General features: G+C 31.4%; 2 protein-coding genes across 2 annotated transcripts; both read left to right on the forward strand.

Annotated features, from left to right (window-relative positions):
- Positions 1-4,007: 4,007 nt before the first annotated feature.
- LOC128168010 (uncharacterized) lies at positions 4,008-5,612 on the forward strand. The gene is made up of 4 exons (XM_052834060.1): positions 4,008-4,047; positions 4,144-4,209; positions 4,537-5,364; positions 5,486-5,612. Exons 2-4 carry the CDS (start codon positions 4,149-4,151, stop codon positions 5,497-5,499), a joined length of 903 nt encoding a protein of 300 aa, XP_052690020.1. The 5' UTR covers positions 4,008-4,047; positions 4,144-4,148; the 3' UTR covers positions 5,500-5,612.
- Positions 5,613-13,243: 7,631 nt separating this feature from the next.
- LOC128164480 (uncharacterized) lies at positions 13,244-14,829 on the forward strand. Its single transcript, XM_052828324.1, has 4 exons — positions 13,244-13,285; positions 13,382-13,447; positions 13,782-14,606; positions 14,729-14,829. Exons 2-4 carry the CDS (start codon positions 13,387-13,389, stop codon positions 14,740-14,742), a joined length of 900 nt encoding a protein of 299 aa, XP_052684284.1. The 5' UTR covers positions 13,244-13,285; positions 13,382-13,386; the 3' UTR covers positions 14,743-14,829.
- Positions 14,830-19,747: the final 4,918 nt, after the last annotated feature.

The following is a 19,747-nucleotide window of genomic DNA, read 5'->3' on the forward strand; positions in this document are numbered from 1 at the left end:
AATTAATCATACTCAACACAAAAACAGAGGAGATGATTATGAATCAATTCATAAAAAAATATCAGTATGTGTTCTCGGCCAATTTTTGGCAAAAAAAACTTTAAAGATTTAAAAGATTTCTCAAAACCTTATATTTTCATTACGACGTTAGCCTGACGTCATCATTTCCTTACTTCTTAGAACACCAAAATTGAAATGCATTTATTGACAAGAACATGTAAATGCTTATTAGACATTATTGTGAATGTTATCAAATGCAATTAATGTAAGGCTGTAAAGATACAGAAAATTGCTATTTTTGTTTTTATGAAACTCTGAGTCAACCAATGCAAAAATAAAATGCCAGGCAACTACTGACATTATAAGTAAGTAATCGAATAAAACAGTTATCTCAAACCAAAAGAAATTTAAGAATTTAATCGGTAGTACAGATTACGGAAGTTATAATTGTAAAAAAAAATAAAAAAGTGAAGTTAATGCATGTATACATTCTATTTTAAAACATGACTTTAAATGGAAGAGTTCTAACGCACACTCATTCTTTATCTTTATAGAACAAAATGTGACAATGTATGTGACATCTTTAAATTTTCAGCACTTGATATTATAAATCTTTGTATAAACAGTCATAAACCGCATATAAGCTTTTTAAAATATTTTTCTTTTATGCTTCTAAATATCTCATTTGTCATTTTAAAAAAGAATTATGAGTTTACTATGACGGTCAACTCTTTACGTCGATTCCTATTATGACGTCAGCAAACCCGCGAGCTACGTTAAATGATGTTATCGACTAGGGAAAGGGTAAAACAAAATACATGTAAATGAATAAAACAAAATTGTTTGAATTTAAGTGAGAATAAACCCGAATAAATTTGTTGATTATTAAAAGTTTTTAAAGTAGAATGCATTAATCAGTTTAAATGCATATCGAGTTGTCAATAGTTAATCCATATTACTTTTTAACTGAAACTTTAACTTATTAAATATATTTAGTATTTTAGAAAACAAATCTTCAAATGGATAAAAAGACGTTTTTCTAATTCGGTATTCAGTATCAACGTAACAATGGCTTTCATGTGGATTAATGAGTGAGCTAAAAATTCGACGTGGAAACACTTAATGATTACTTCTTTGTCAACGTAATGAACATTTTTCAGTCGGGCTTTTTTTACCTGAATTAAATAACCTTTTAACAAAATCAAGAAAATCATTTAAATATCGAATAATTTTCAAAAATGTACAACTACATCTTCACTTTAAATACTATTTGCGATTTTATTTTTTATCGAAAATTATTTCAAAATGATAAAAATCACTAATAATTGAAAAGATTTTGATTTAATTTTCCATGCATAAAATTATAAATGGCCGCAATTTGGATAGCACAACAAGTAAATAAAAAGTTAAACCCTTTTTATAAAGGTAACTTTTGTCGACACACGTCAGCAACTCGCTGACATAATGTCAAGCGAATTAATGCTCCATTTAACGATATGCTTGCAATGTCTGAAACTAGGACAAAACCTTGTCAGTACTTTGAACTACCAAGAAAAAACTTACAAATGCTGCAGTCACTTATAAGTATTTGGCAACAGATTACGCCCCTTTTGAATAAATTTATCGCCACGTGATGTATCTAGCTTATTGCTTGTTGGTGGTGGACTAATGAACAGTTCTCAATGATTTGTTATATTTGTCACAACTCTCTTCTTCGTGTAACTCGTCATATTGTCTAAAATCATGTAAATAATGTTTATTTACAGAATAAATACACGAGCATACCAACCATTATAAACTTAGTCACTGTGAAGTATAAAAGATGTTAATACATGCAGAAATGTAACCGCTTTTAGACAGGTTTAGCAATAAACAAGAGGACAGGTGTCAGCATCGAAACAGGACATGTGTTAACACAGAATATGGCAAGGAAAGTGAGGATCCCACACATGACGCGTTAAACACGGTTCTGTGTACACATGCCGTCCTTCTCCTCTGGCCAATTTGTCTATACATGTGTAGGCAATTTGTTTATTGTTTAAAGTATTAACACGTGTCACAATTACATATAATTTTACATATTATATGTTATTTATTTGGACTGGTGAAGGTGGTTTCTTAGACTAGTGAAATAAAGTATTTGATAGATATAAATATTCACTAAAATATAAGAAATTTCGCCAATACCGGTATTTATAGCATTGTAAATTGATTTAGTTAAATTATTGTATATTTCAGATAGAGTTTCTATAGAGCCATGATTTACAATCGATTTTCATAAGAATTCATACCGGGTTAACGTAAATATATTCAAATAAATCACAGAAATAAAAAATAATCATTTTTCTGGACATGTTCACAATGAAATTATTTGATTTTGAGAAGAGATATATCTTGAATAAAAAAACATTTTTCTCGACGTGATTTGACTATATAAATACAATTTTTGTTGTGTTTGTAGCATTACGACAATGTTACGGAAAGTAGATTACGTCATCAAGAAATAATATCAGACAATTAAATCTCATTGGTGATATAATTTAATTCTGGTTGTAACGCGCTTTCTGATTGGCTAAAAAATTATTTTATATCGTATAAAGAATGTTGCCTACGTCATAGTAATACTAACGTCAAAAACGTATCAATACGCCTGACGTTACGTTTGAATTTTTTACAATTTTACATCATTTTAAAGGTCAAATAACCGTTTTTTCTAGAATGAAGAGTAAAAAAAATTAAATTATAAGTAATGAATTCAATATTTATTAGTTTTATACGATATAAAATGGTTTGAAACAGTTTACGCTTTTTTATAAACCGCTTTGCGGTTTATAAAGCGTAAACTGCCCCAAACCATTTTATATCGTATAAAACAAATAAATATTGAATTCATTCCTTAAATCAAACGCATATTTAAAAATTACAATTTACTATAACTCTAACTATTTGCTATTTTGATAAATTAAAATAAATTTTGATACTCATTTCTATCATTGGGACTGGTAATTTAGTTTGGCATAATAGTACAAGTATTTACCAGAAAATACTTATAAAACACTTGCAATTGCGGTGCATCTGTAATTAAGAAAAATTAAGAAAAATTAAAACCCAAGAAATACGGTATTATAATATTTACCCTCACAAAGAAAAAAGGAAGAAGAACAATTCAAAACTGTACTTTAACAAAGATAACAATTACTCCACAGTTTAAAGCTGTATTACCTCTCACAAAGAAAATAAAAATTGAACAGTTTAAGGCTCCATTGTGTATTAGCTCCAATAAATCAGAAAAATACACATTTCAGAGCATTATTCCATTTCAAAAGAGGAAAAATGCACAATTTATTAAAAGTCCTTTCTTATCTCCAGAAAAAGAAAATAAACCGGTCCAAAATATAAAAGAAGTACTGCAAAGTATCAGAATAACAAAAAAAACAAAACAAACCAAAAAGAAGTAAGTAAAAGGTAAGTAAAAAGTTAATTAATATTTCCAGAATGTGCAGTTGCACAGCTGATAAAATCGCAGTAACTGACTGGACATCAAATAACGTTAAATAGATAAAAGCGTCTCCACACAATGCTAGTTCTAAGCAAGGAACGCAATCAAATATAATTTAAGTAAATTGAAAACTCCAATTGACGTTGACAAAATCAAGTTTAGATCGTCATGCAATGTGTCCTGTAATAAAACATATTACTCATGATCAGTATAAGGCACACTTTATCCTGTATATTTTTATTACGTAGAAGCAAGTGTTCGAACTCTTTAACATGGTCCTGTGCATTGTTTAACATGCATTACCATTTACGGAACAGAAAAGTAAAAGTTATTTAGATAGCATGGAATGTCAGTGATACAGACAACACAAAACATGCTGATCGGGATATTAACATTCTCTTCCTGGTCGATTTGATTTGCACCGATCCTTCTAAATATATCAATATTTCGCTATTTTCTGTTTCTTTTATAAAATAAGAGTATAAAAGATCTTTCAAGATAAGGAAAAAGCACTTGCTTTTATATCTAGAAGCTTAAAGCACATAGAAGTATATCTGATTTGAAATGAAAAGAATTACTCTGCATTTATAAATTAAAAAAAGAAAACTCATTAAAAAATATATTTGCTTCACTTTGTATTCCAGATATCATGCTGAAGGAACTTTGTCTGCTACTTTGCGCCACATATGTTGCTGCAACCTTCAGCACAGGTAAACTTTCTCTAAACATCGGGGTTAACTGTACAATTTATAACTGAATGACTATGAAACTAAATCAGATCATATTCCTTTTTTCTATTCTTGTTAATCCCATATTCCCCTTATAGTATCTTTCGTGGTATGTATCAGTGAACTTAGTAAATCAATGAATCCACAAAATAAAATAAAAGAGTGAGACAATAGCTGTTATTCATTGAAAGAAATATAAGATACCATAGTTAAATTTCGTGAGTAGATGATTAGACGATCACTGGCCAATATGAGAATTTAATGCAATACATATATTCCTTCAATAACATTCTTTCGATTCATTTTTAGGTTACCCCTCCTATCCCACCAATCCATACCAGCCCTATCCCTCTTCTGGAGGATCTAGATACGTAGTTTACCTCCAATATCTGTACTACCTGTACGTAACCTATGGACCAACCTCTATCCAGTACCGTCAGCTCTACTACTACCTGATCCGAATCCACGTCATTCCTTCAGGATTCAACTTTGGGGGCTCTCCTGGTGGGTTTCCATTAGGAGGTTCCACTGGAGGATTCCCAATCGGCGGTGGTATTGGAGGACTTCCACTAGGAGGATCTGGCTCTCCATTCGGCGGAAGTGGTTTGGGAGGCGGATTCCTAATTGGAGGCAGTAGTATAGGGAGTGGTTTACCCATTGGAGGATCAAGTTTCCCAATTGGAGGCGGTAGTCCAGGAAGCAGTTTTCCAATCGGTGGTGGAATAACTGGATTTCCTGTTGGAGGATCTGGCTTTCCAGGAAACGGTTTAGGGGGAAGTATCCCTATCGGAGGCGGAAGTCTAGGAAGTGGTTTGCCAGTTGGAGGATCTAGTTTCCCAATTGGAGGATCAAATTTCCCAATTGGAGGAGGAAGTCCAAGTCTTGGCGGATTTCCATCAAATGGTGGTTCGCTAAGCTTCTCTGGCAGCGGTTCTAGCTTCCAGTCTGGTAGCTCTGGATTCCTCAGGGGAGGATCCCCAATTTCCGGTGGATTATTCCCAGGATCATCTGGTCTGAGTGGATTTCCTAGCGGACTTTCTGGCCTAACATCTGGACTAAGTAGTTTAAGTGGTTTAAACAATGGATTCCCAGGAAGTTTTGGTCCAAGCAGAGGTCATGGCGGATACAAATCCAAAGGTATATGTCTCTTTAAAATTCACTCTTAGTTGAATTGTTCACTTGTTTTATTTTACTTTTCCTCTAAATATTGATAAAAATATCAACATGGTTTTAATGGAAATACTATTTTGTTATTCAGGAGGCATTTACTAAGCTGTGGATTTGAACTTTGATTATCGAACATGGATTTAGAAACTGAATTTGCCAACATTTGATGTGTAAATATTTATGTGTAATGGATATTAATAAACAGTAGAAACCAATAACCAACCCTTGTTTGAGTTATTATAAAATATTATTATTTCATAATTGAAAAATAATAACTGTGTAATACCACTAAACCTTATTTTTTGAAAATCAGAATGCAGTATTAAAAAACAAAAAAATTAGCTTTTTTCCAATCACAGGATGAATGACCATCTTTAAGTCCTCCTTAAAGATAGCTTAAAGGTGTTTAAAGGTAGCTTAAAGACGATCTTTAAGCCACCTTTAAGCTACCTTTAAGCTATATGTAGTGCTTAAAGGTGGCTTAAAGAAAGCGTAAAGATGGCTTAAAGGCAGCTTAAAGACTATCTTTAAGCCACCTTTAAGCCACCTTTAAGGACAACTTATAGGTCCTTAATGTCCAAACTTCTTTAAGTCACCTTTAAGCCACCTTTAAGCTACCTTTAAGCCACCTTTAAGCCATTAAAAAAAATTTAATTCAATATTGTGCTTAATTTCGAACAAAATGTATTAACTTTATGAAAGAAAAGGTATTATAACGGTTTTTGTTCTAGAAAGAAAAATATAAAAAAAACACATAAAAAAAAACCGGCCACGGCGAGAATTGAACCCGGGACCCTTAGTTTACTAGCATCACCACACATCCTCTGCGCCACGGCAACTTACATATATTCTGGCGTTTTTATATCCTATATATCAGTGGATATTGAATCACTGTATTGAATGTGTTTACTTGAAAAGATTTTGACAAACCATTCAGTTTGTAACAATCAATTATATCTAATTTATTAATTACATGCATGCATGTATTTAGAATGAAATACGGAACTTGGTCTTCAGTGAACAAAAATATATTATACCTAAATGGAAACCGTTAGGTTCACTATAGTAGGCTTTCTTACATGTAGTTAATAAATTTAAACCGAGTAGATATACGTTCATCTTATTTATAGCTATAAAAATGTAAGAAAGAAAATGATGTCATTTCTTTTATTAAATGCATTGATACTACTAGGGTATTTGTTCAATTTCCCGCAATTTCACGGTTTTCATGATCGCGGCGCCGTTCCAATATGTTTAAATATTTACATGTAATTGTATGTACATGATTTGTAAACTATCAATTCTATAACAAACAAAATTACCAATTACCGGTGACGTATTTACTGCATGTGGCAATTGCAAATGACTTGTACATACAATTGTATGATGTGCCAGGCCGGGTATATTTGACATATTTACCCTTATACATATATTTAAATAATCAACCCCTATTTATGATCACCGGTACATTAATTAATTAGCCTCAAGATTTTACTCTTACATACATGTATCGTTAATTTGTAGACGTAACATCTTTGAAACCCAGAGCTAGGAAATAATACTTTGAAAATAAATTACAAATGTAAATTAACTTTTATTCATTAGACTTATCGTATACTCGTACATACTAAGATTCAACGCCTTTAGAAACCCTGACGTGCACCTGGGCACACGACACACCTGTTGTGTATATCTTGTATATTCTGTGTTAGTTCCAGGGGTTTTCTTAAGTTGGACAAACAATAGACTTTAATTAGATATACACAAACATGCACCTGGGCACACGACACAACTGTTGTGTATATCTTGTATATTCTGTGTTAGTTCCAGGGGTTTTCTTAAGTTGGACAAACAATAGACTCTAATTAGATATACACAAACGAACAAAACTATGTCTAGACAAACAAAGCAGTAATATCCTGCCCGATATAACAAAGGCAGTTGAGAGTCTTTTCATCTTTAACATGTATCTAGCAGATCTAGAGTTAGAAATAATGAAAATTGAAAAAAAAAATACAAACCTTAAACCGATTAACAAATTAAATCATGCATTTTTGGTTCATTATCTTTATTTTGTTTAATAACCGGATGAACTGAGAGAGAGAGAGAGAGAGAGAGAGAGAGAGAGAGAGAGAGAGAGAGAGAGAGAGAGAGAGAGAGAGAGAGAGATATTTTTCACCGATTAATTCATAATAGGAAACAAACATACTTTAATTAGTTTTATGCACATATTAAGATACAGAGACTGCGCTCATCCCTACAATAATTTTGAAACCCCCAAAAAATTATAAAGAATTTTATAACGGCAATCTGTGTCCATCGGAGCGGTGCTGATAATAGCGATCTGTGTTTAATGGAGCGACGATTAAAACCGCATGGAACACCCCCCCCCCCCCTTCCTTGGAAATTATATTATCACTCGGATGAACCCCTCCCATCTCTATAAAAGAGCTTTTGCATTTAATATATGTTTTTATTGTTCAGCTTGATCAATATTGACTTAAAGGCCACTTAAAGACAGTGTAAAGGCAGTGTAAAGAGAGCGTAAATGCCACTTAAAGATGCTTAAAGGTGGCTTAAAGGTGGCTTAAAGAAGTTTGGACATTAAGGACCTATAAGCACTTGCTTAAAGGTGACTTAAAGGCGGCTTAAAGGTTGTATAGCCTTTAAGCTCCTTTAAGTCACCTTTAAGCCACCTTTAAGGACTTGCTTAAAGATGGTTTTTCGTCCTGTGAATTCGCCAATGCTCTAGATCTTATAGGTTTAAAATTTACAATATTTCGCAGTAGTTTTTTTCTATAAGCCCTAAATGATCATCACATCTAGTTTTTTTTTCATTACATTTTTTTGTGTTAGGGAGAAAGAAAAGCAATGAATCATTATGTTTTTAAAGTTTCTACTGAGAGTTATATAGCGTGGTTAAAATGTACTGATATTTCAAATGTTGATGTAGCCGTGGACATAATTAATTCACCAATGCGATTAATTAAAAAGAATTTATGTATTGTCATCAACGCATGTATGATTTGATAAAAATTCTTTATAGTGCTACACGTCTTTTAATGATTTTGATGAATCCCATTTTACGATTGTTTTTGATGGACCGTCTCGTAATTCACTTTTACCAAACACCAAACCTCTTGTTGAAGTACATATTGCATCTTTCTATATCCGTATTGAAAAAATTATATAAGTTAGACATGCCATAATCTTAGAAAGGGAGCAAAAAGTGACATCGTTTAAGGTTTTTTTCATTTTTATCCTTTATAAACTAAATCTCAGACTAAAATAATCAAATTCAAGTGCCAAAGTCACTTTTGATGAATCGAGAATTATTCAACAATTAACATGTTTGCAGCTGTAAAGGTTGCTCTAAATTGGCAATATGTCTATCACTTTTGATAACCATTAACCAATGGTAAATCCCATCGCCTTTTTTGTATGAAATCACCCCCCCCCCCCCCCCAAAAAAAATGATATATTTACATTTTCTCTGAGATAAAAGTACGAAACGATATTGTAATGTATACAGTAAAACCCGGTTATAGCAAACACGCTTTTAATAAATTGATGTTTACTTAGAAGTGAATTCCATTCCCCGGGACTCTATTACTTTTTGTTAACTTGATGAATATAACAATTATGTAGACCCTAAGTTATTTATTGCTACATTATTGCAATTTTATTATTCCTTTTGTAAACAGTGGTAAAAAGAGTAATTACCAATCGGTTATGAACTCGTGACTTTTTTGAAAAGAAAAATAGATACTAGTGCTACGCTGTTAAAATAGACAGAACGGAACATCTTATTAGAAAACCGACCTGAAAAATGTTTTTGCTATTTTTGTACAACTCATAAATGTATAAACTTTCAGAAAATTACTCCATGCAATCATGCAATCAGTTTAATTTTTTCAATAAAAATTAATTATTACTTATAACCCATAAATATGTACAACATTACATGTTACAGGGTTCCGTCTTCTATATTATTATGCATGCATATTAATTATAAACAAAGCACATGCAGGTCCCGCAAAGATTCTCCTGGACATGTTTGTTGATTAAATTATGTACTCCCTACTTCTTCTAGGTAACAATTGTTCATATTTTCAAAATAATCAGAATCAAAATCCTCGTGGTACAAAAAAACGATATAAGATTAATCCCTTTTGTACGACCCTTAAACTCCGGAGGCTCATAATTACAATAAATAGGCACTTGAAAGGGACTTTTATGAACTCCAACTGTCACAATGGACGCTATTTCTTATTTCTAACGATACATTGAGTAAATCTGATGTCAATCACACATTTTTTCAGCTCTACTGCTTTTTTAAAACAAGATTGTGTCCGGAAAAAATATCATTTTATTGATATCGAAGGACAAAGCATAAAGATGTCATACACCATTACATAAACCCTTTATACACGAGGGTATTCATATTAGTTCTAGATAAATGTCTCGTTTTTAAGGTACATTTTTCTATAAATTGCACAAGCTTAAATATTTGAGATTGTTTTAATGAATATGAATTTGTTTTGTGTGCTTTGTGAAAATGTTTGATAAGTATCTTTATAAAACCAAGAGCTTGCTTTCTGATTATCTTTAATGTTAAAAATTTTGTTCGATAAATCACGACGAAAACGGGCTTGTTATAATAATACCAATTGCTTTAAATAAATGTATATAAAAATGATCTACATTTTTTTTAAAGTTTCAATATCTAGCTGCCCATATGCATTTTGATTGCAACAGGTAATGGCGGTGATGAGAGACGCTATGATAGAAATAGTCAAAGGTTGACAAAAAAGCGTTATCCTGAAAAAATATAGAAATATCATTAGAAAAAGATTTAACATTCATCTGGTTCGATGTGCGTAAACGTGGCGAAGATAAGTTTGGGAAAGTGTAGACGGAGCATAAACATTTTCTTAAATAATTCAATATTGTAATGATGTTATCGTCTAGGGAAAGGGCATACTAAAATACATGTACAATGAATAAAGCAAAAATATTTGAATTTAAGTGAGATAAAACCCAAATAAATTATATTCATCATATTAAATATTAATTATATAAATTATTGAAAGTTTTTAAAATAGAATGCATTAATTAGTTTAAATGCATATCGAGTTGTCAATAGATAATCCATAGCACTTTTATTCAGTATAAACATATTTAACAATGGTTGGCATGTGGATCAATGAGTGAGCAACAAATTCGAGGTGGAAACACTTATATTAATGATTACTTCTTTGTCAACGTAATGAACAATTTTCAGTCGGGCTTATTTAACCTGAATTAAATAATCTTGTAGCAAAATCAAGAAAATCATTTAAATATTTGATAAATTTCAAAAATGTACAACTACATCTTTACTTTAATTACTATTTGCGATTTTATTTTTTATCGAAAATTATTTCAAAATGATAAAAGTTACTTATAATTAAAATTTTTTTTATTTAATTTTCGATGCATAACATTATAAATAGCCGCAATATGGATACCACAACAAGTAACTAAAAAGTTAAACCCTTTTTATAAAAGTAACTTTTGTCGATACACGTCAGCAACTCGCTGACAAATTGTAAAGCGAATTTATGCTCTATTTAACGACATGTTTGCAATGTTAGAAAAAAGGACAAAACCTTGTCAGTACTTTGAACTACCTAGAAAAAGCTTATTACAAACAAATGCTGCAATCACTTATAAGTATTGGGCAACAAATAACGCCCCTTTTGAATTATATTTATCGCCACGTGATGTATCTAGCTTATTTCATTGCTTGTTGTTGGTGGGCTAATGCACAGGATGCGTAGATCTTCTAAAAACACCACAACTAAAACATGGCCTTTGTCGTGACGTTAAACAGACTGGTGCTCAATTTACAGCACTCAATGATTTGTCATATTTGTCACAACTCTCGTTTTCGTGTAACTCGTCATATTGTCTAAAATTGGGTCACCTTTCAAAAATCATGTAAATAATGTTTATTTACAGAATAAATAAACGAGCATACCAACTATTTTAAACTTAATTTGAGTCAAAGTGTAGTATAAAAGATGTAAACACATGCAGGAATGTAACTGCTTTAGACAGGTTTAGCAATAAACAAAAGGACAGGTGTCAGCATCGAAAGAGGACATGTGTTAGCACAGAATATGGCAAGGAAAGTGAGGATCCCACACCTGACGCCTCTGTGTAGACATGCCGTCCATCTACATGGCGTGCATCTCCTCGTGTCTGGACAATTTGTTTATTGTTTAAAGTATAAAACGTGTCACAGTTATATTTAATTTTAAATATTATATGTTAATTATTTGGACTGAAGAAGGTGATTTCTTAGACTAGTGAAATAAAGTATTTGATCGATATTAATATTCACTAAAATATAAGAAATTTCGCCAATACCGGTATTTATAGCATTGTAAATTTAGTTAAATTATTGCAGATTTCAGACAGAGTTTCTATAGAGCCATGATTTACAATCGATTTTCATAAGAATTCATACCTGGTTAACGTTAATATATTCAAATAAATCACAGTAATAAAAAATAATCATTTTTCTGGACATGTTCACAATGAAATTATTTGATGTTGAGAAGAAATATATCTTGAATAAAAATACATTTTTCTCGACGTGATTTGACTATATAAATACAATTTTTGTTGTGTTTGTAGCATTACGACAATGTTACGGAAATTAGATTACGGCATCAAGAAATAATATCAGACAATTAAATCTCATTGGAGATATCAAACGCATATTTAAGAATTACAATTTACTATAACTCTAAATATTCGCTATATTGATAAATTAGAATATGTTAAATTATGATACTCACTTCTATCATTGGGACTGGTAATATATTTTGGCATATTAGTACAAGTATTTACCAGAAAATACATATAAAACACTTGCAATTGCGGTGCATCTGTAATTAAGAAAAATTAAGAAAAATTAAAACCCAAGAAATATTATAATATTTACCCTCACAAAGAAAAAAGGAATAAGAACAATTCAAAGTTGTACTTTAACAAAGATAAAAATTACTCCACAGTTTAAAGCTGTATTACCTCTCACAAAGAAAATAAAAATTGAACAGTTTAAGGCTCCATTGTATATTAGCTCCAATAAATCAGAAAAATACACAGTTTCGAGCATTATTTCATTTCAAAAGAGGAAAAATGCACAATTTATTAAAAGTCCTTTCTTATCTCCAGAAAAAGAAAATAACCCGGTCCAAAATATAAAGTATCAGAATAACAAAAAAACAACACACAAACCAAAAAGAAGTAAGTAAAAGGTAAGTACAAAGTTAATTAATATTTCCAGAATGTGCAGTCGCACAGCTGATAAAATCGCAGTAACTGACTGGACATCAAATGATATTAAATAGATAAAAGCGTCTCCACACAATGCTAGTTCTAAGCAAGGAACGCAATCAAATATAATTTAAGTAAAATTGAAAACTCCAATTGACGTTGACGAAATCAAGTTTAGATCGTCATGCAATGTGTCCTGTAATAAAACATGTTACTCAGTATAAAGCACACTTTATCTTGTATATTTTTATTACGTAGAAGAAAGTGTTAGAACTCTTTAACATGGTCCTGTGCATTGTTTAACATGCATTACCATTTACGGAACAGAAAAGTAAAAGTTATTTAGATAGCATGGAATGTCAGTGATACAGACAACACAGGTTAAACATGCTGATCGGGATATTAACATTCTCTTCCTGGTCGATTTGATCTGCACCGATCATTCTAATTAGATCAATATCTCGCTATTTTCTGTTTCTTTTATAAAATAAGAGTATAAAAGATCTTTCAAGATAAGGAAAAAGCACTTGGTTTTATATCTAGAAGCTTAAAGCACATAGAAGTATATCTGATTTGAAATGAAAAGAATTACTCTGCATTTAAAAATCAAAGAAAGAAAACTCATTTAAAAATATATTTGCTTCACTTTGTATTCCAGATATCATGCTGAAGGAACTTTGTCTGCTACTTTGCGCCACATATGTTGCTGCAACCTTCAGCACAGGTAAACTTTCTCTAAACATCAGGGTTAACTTTACAATTTATAACTGACTGACTATGAAACTAAAATTTTCTTCCTATCATATTCCTTTTTTCTATTCTTGTTAATCCCATATTCTCCTCATAGTATCTTTCGTGGTATGTATCAGTGCACTTAGTAAATCAATGAATCCACAAAATAAAATAAAAGATTGAGACAATAGCTGTTATTCATTGAAAGAAATATAAGATACCATAGTTAAATTTCGTGAGTAGATGATTAGACGATCACTGGCCAATATGAGAAATTAATGCAATACATATATTCCTTCAATAACATTCTTTCGATTCATTTTTAGGTTACCCCTCCTATCCCACCAATCCATACCAGCCCTATCCCTCTTCTGGAGGATCTAGATACGTAGTTTATCTCCAATATCTGTACTACCTGTACGTAACCTATGGACCAACCTCTGTCCAGTACCGTCAGCTCTACTACTACCTGATCCGAATCCACGTCATTCCTTCAGGATTCAACTTTGGGGGCTCTCCTGGTGGGTTTCCATTAGGAGGTTCCACTGGAGGATTCTCAATCGGTGGTGGTATTGGAGGACTTCCACTAGGAGGATCTGGCTCTCCATTGGGAGGAAGTGGATTGGGAGGCGGATTCCCAATTGGAGGCGGTAGTCTAGGGAGTGGTTTACCCATTGGAGGATCAAGTTTCCCAATTGGAGGCGGTAGTCCAGGAAGCAGTTTTCCAATAGGTGGTAGAATAAGTGGATTTCCTGTTGGAGGATCTGGCTTTCCAGGAAACGGTTTAGGGGGAAGTATCCCTATCGGAGGCGGAAGTCTAGGAAGTGGTTTACCTGTTGGAGGATCTAGTTTCCCAATTGGAGGATCAAATTTCCCAATTGGAGGAGGAAGTCCAAGTCTTGGCGGATTTCCATCAAACCGTGGTTCGCTAAGCTTCTCTAGCAGCGGTTCTAGCTTCCAGTCTGGTAGCTCTGGATTCCCCAGGGGAGGATCTCCAATTTCCGGCGGATTCCCAGGATCATCTGGTCTGAGTGGATTTCCTAGCGGACTTTCTGGCCTAACATCTGGACTTAGTGGTTTAAGTGGTTTAAACAATGGATTCCCAGGAAGTTTTGGTCCAAGCAGAGGTCATGGCGGATACAAATCCAAAGGTATATGTCTCTTTAAAAATTCACTCTTAATTGAATTGTTCACTTGTTTTATTTTACTTTTGCTCTAAAAATTGATAAAAATATCAACATGGTTTTAATGGAAATACTATTTTGTTATTCAGGAGGCATTTACTAAGCTGTGGATTTGAACTTTGATTATCGAACATGGAGTCAGAAACTGTATTTGACAACATTTGATGTGTAAATATTTATGTGTAATGGATATTAATAAACAGTAGAAACCAATAACCAACCCTTGTTTGAGTTATTATAAAATATAATTATTTCATAATTGAAAAATAATAACTTTGTAATACCACTAAACCTAATTTTTTGAAAATCAGAATGCAGTATTAAAAAGCAAGAAAATTTGCTTTTTTTCCAATTCGCCAATGCTCTAGATCTTATAGGTTTAAAATTTACAATATTTCGCACTAGTTTTTTCTATAAGCCCTAAATGATCATCACATCTAGGTTTTTTTTTCATTACATTTTTTGTGTTAGGGAGAAAGAAAAGCATCGAATCATTATGTTTTTTAAAGTTTCTACTGAGAGTTATATATATAGCGTGGTTAAAATGTACTGATATTTCAAATGTTGTTGTGGCCGTGGACATAATTAATTCATCAATGCGATTAATAAAAAAGAATTTATGTATTATCATCAACGCATGTATGATTTGATAAAAATTCTTTATAGTGCTACACGTCTTTTAATGATTTTGATGAATCCCATTTTACGATTGTTTTTTATGGACCGTCTCGTAATTCTTTTTTTTTTCGTAATTCACTTTTACTAAACACCAAACCTCTTGTTGAAGTACATATTGCCTCTTCCTATATCCGTATTGAAAAAATTATATAAGTTAGACATGACATAATCTTAGAAAGAGAGCAAAAAGTGACATCATTTAAGGTTTTTTCATTTTTATCCTTTATAAACTAAATCTCAGACTAAAATAATCAAATTCAAGTGCCAAAGTCACTTTTGATGAATCGAGAATTATTCAACAATTAACATGTTTGCAGCTGTAAAGGTTCCTCTAAATTGGCAATATGTCTATCACTTTTGATAACCATTAACCAATGGTAAAACCCATCGCCTTTTTTGTATGAAATCACCCCCCCCCCCCCCAAAAAAATGATATATTTACATTTTCTCTGAGATAAAAGTACGAAACGATATTGTAATGTATACAGTAAAACCCGGTTATAGCAAACACGCTTTTAATAAATTGATGTTTACTTAGAAGTGAATTCCATTCCCCGGGACTCTATTACTTTTTGTTAACTTGATGAATATAACAATTATGTAGACCCTAAGTTATTTATTGCTACATTATTGCAATTTAATTATTCCTTTTGTAAACAGTGGTAAAAAGAGTAATTACCAATCGGTTATGAACTCCTGACTTTTTTGAAAAGAAAAATAGATACTAGTGCTACGCTGTTAAAATAGATAGAACGGAACATCTTATTAGAAAACCGACCTGAAAAATGTTTTTGCTATTTTTGTACAACTCATAAATGTATAAACTTTCAGAAAATTACTCCATGCAATCATGCAATCAGTTTAATTTTTTCAATAAAAATTAATTATTACTTATAACCCATAAATATGTACAACATTACATGTTACAGGGTTCCGTCTTCTATATTATTATGCATGCATATTAATTATAAACAAAGCACATGCAGGTCCCGCAAAGATTCTCCTGGACATGTTTGTTGATTAAATTATGTACTCCCTACTTCTTCTAGGTAACAATTGTTCATATTTTCAAAATAATCAGAATCAAAATCCTCGTGGTACAAAAAAACGATATAATATTAATCCCTTTTGTACGACCCTTAAACTCCGGAGGCTCATAATTACAATAAATAGGCACTTGAAAGGGACTTTTATGAACTCCAACTGTCACAATGGACGCTATTTCTTATTTCTAACGATACATTGAGTAAATCTGAAGTTAATCACACATTTTTTCAGCTCTACTGCTTTTTTGAAACAAGATTGTGTCCGGAAAAAATATCATTTTATTGATATCGAAGGACAAAGCATAAAGATGTCATACACCATTACATAAACCCTTTATACATGAGGGTATTCATATTAGTTCTAGATAAATGTCTCGTTTTTAAGTTACATTTTTCTATAAATTGCACAAGCTTAAATATTTGAGATTGTTTTAATGAATATGAATTTGTTTTGTGTGCTTTGTGAAAATGTTTGATAAGTATCTTTATAAAACCAAGAGCTTGCTTTCTGATTATCTTTAATGTTAAAAATTTTGTTCGATAGATCACGACGAAAACTGGCTTGTTATAATAATACCAATTGCTTTAAATAAATGTATATAAAAATGATCTATATTTTTTTTAAAGTTTCAATATCTAGCTGCCCATATGCATTTTGATTGCAACAGGTAATGGAGGTGATGAGAGAAGCTATGATAGAAATAGTCAAAGGTTGACAAAAAAGCGTTATCCTGAAAAAATATAGAAATATCATTAGAAAAAGATTTAACATTCATCTGGTTTGATGTGCGTAAACGTGGCGAAGATAAGTTTGGGAAAGTGTAGACGGAGCATAAACATTTTCTTAAACAATTCAATATTGTAATGATGTTATCGTCTCGGGAAAGGGCATAATAAAATACATGTACAGTGAATAAAGTAAAAATGTTTGAATTTAAGTGAAAATAAACCCAAATAAATTATATTTATCATATTAAATATATATTATATAAATTATTGAAAGTTTTTAAAATAGAATGCATTAATTAGTTTAAATGCATATCGAGTTGTCAATAGATAATCCATAGCACTTTTATTCAGTATAAAAATATTTAACAATGGTTGGCATGTGGATCAATGAGTGAGCAACAAATTCGAGGTGGAAACACTTATATTAATGATTACTTCTTTGTCAACGTAATGAACAATTTTCAGTCAGGCTTATTTTACCTGAATTAAATAATCTTTTAACAAAATCAAGAAAAATTATTTAAATATTTGATAAATTTCAAAAATGTACAACTACATCTTTACTTTAATTACTATTTGCGATTTTATTTTTTATCGAAAATTATTTCAAAATGATAAAAGTTACTTATAATTAAAAAGTATTTTATATAATTTTCGATGTATAACATTCTAAATAGCCGCAATATGGATTGCACAACAAGTAACTAAAAAGTTAAACCCTTTTTATAAAAGTAACTTTTTTCGATACACGTCAGCAACTCGCTGACAAATTGTAAAGCGAATTTATGCTCTATTTAACGACATGTTTGCAATGTTTGAAACAAGGACAAAACCTTGTCAGTACTTTGAATTACCTAGAAAAAGCTTATTACAAATGCTGCAATCACTTATAAGTATTGGGCAACCAATAACGCCCCTTTTGAATTATATTTATCGCCACGTGATGTATCTAGCTTATTTCATTTCTTGTTGGTGGTGGGCTAATGCACAGGATGCGTAGATCCTCTAAAAAAACCACAACTAAAACATGGCCTTTGTCGTGACGTTAATCAGACTGGTGCTCAATTAACAGTACTCAATGATTTGTCATATTTGTCACAACTTTTTTTTTCGTGTAAATGTCATATTGTCTAAAATTGGGTCACCTTTTAAAAATCATGTAGATAATGTTTATTTACAGAATAAATACACGAGAATACCAACCATTTTAAACTTATTTTGAGTCACCGTGTAATATAAAAGATGTAAACACATGCAGAAATGTAACTGCTTTAGACAGGTTTAGCAATAAACAAAAGAACAGGTGTCAGCATCGAAACAGGACATGTGTTAGCACAGAATATGGCAAGGAAAGTGAGGATCCCAAACATGACGCCTCTGTGTACACATGCCGTCTATCTACATGGCGTGCATTTTCTGGTGTCTGGACAATTTGTTTATTGTTTTAAGTGTTAAAACGTGTCTCAATTATATTTAATTTTACATATTATATGTTAATTATTTGGACTGATGAAGGTGGTTTCTTAGACTAGTGAAAAAATTATTTGATCGATATAAATATTCACTGAAATCTAAGAAATTCCGCCAATACCGGTATTTATAGCATTGTAAATTGATTTAGTTAAATTATTGCAGATTTCAGACAGAGTTTCTATAGAGCCATGATTTACAATCGATTTTCATAAGAATTCATACCCGGTCAATGTAAATATATTCAAATAAAGCATAGTAATAAAAAATAATCATTTTTCTGGACATGTTCACAATGTAATTATTTGATCTTGAGAAGAGATATACCTTGAATAAAAATACATTTTTCTCGACGTGATTTGACTATATAAATACAATTTTTGTTGTGTTTGTAGCATTACGACAATGTTACGGAAATTAGATTACGTCATCAAGAAATAATATCAGACAATTAAATCTCATTGGTGATATCAAACGCATATTTAAGAATTACAATTTACTATAACTCTAAATATTCGCTATTTTGATAAATTAGAATATGTTAAATTATGATACTCACTTCTATCACTGGGACGGGTAATATATTTTGGCATAATAGTACAAGTATTTACCAGAAAATACTTATAAAACACTTGCAATTGCGGTGCATCTGTAATTAAGAAAAATTAAGAAAAATTAAAACCCAAGAAATATTATAATATTTACCCTCACAAAGAAAAAAGGAAGAAGAACAATTCAAAGCTGTACTTTAACAAAGATAACAATTACTCCACAGTTTAAAGCTGTATTACCTCTTACAAAGAAAATAAAAATTGAACAGTTTAAGGCTCCATTGTGTATTAACTCCAATAAATTAGAAAAATACACAGTTTCGAGCATTATTTCATTTCAAAAGAGGAAAAATGCACATTTTATTAAAAGTCCTTTCTTATATTCAGAAAAAAGTAAATAAACCGGTCTAAAATATGAAAGAAGTACTGCAAAGTATCAGAATAAAAAAACATACCAAAAAAAAAGTAAGTAAAAGGTAAGTAAAAAGTTAATTAATATTTCCAGAATGTGCAGTTGCACAGCTGGTAAAATCGCAGTAACTGACTGGACATCAAATAACGTTAAATAGATAAAAACGTCTCCACACAATGCTAGTTCTAAGCAAGGAACGCAATCAAATATATTTAAGTAAAA

This window comes from Crassostrea angulata, chromosome 10, assembly GCF_025612915.1.
Source record: "Crassostrea angulata isolate pt1a10 chromosome 10, ASM2561291v2, whole genome shotgun sequence".
Classification (NCBI taxonomy): Eukaryota; Metazoa; Mollusca; class Bivalvia; order Ostreida; family Ostreidae; genus Magallana; species Magallana angulata.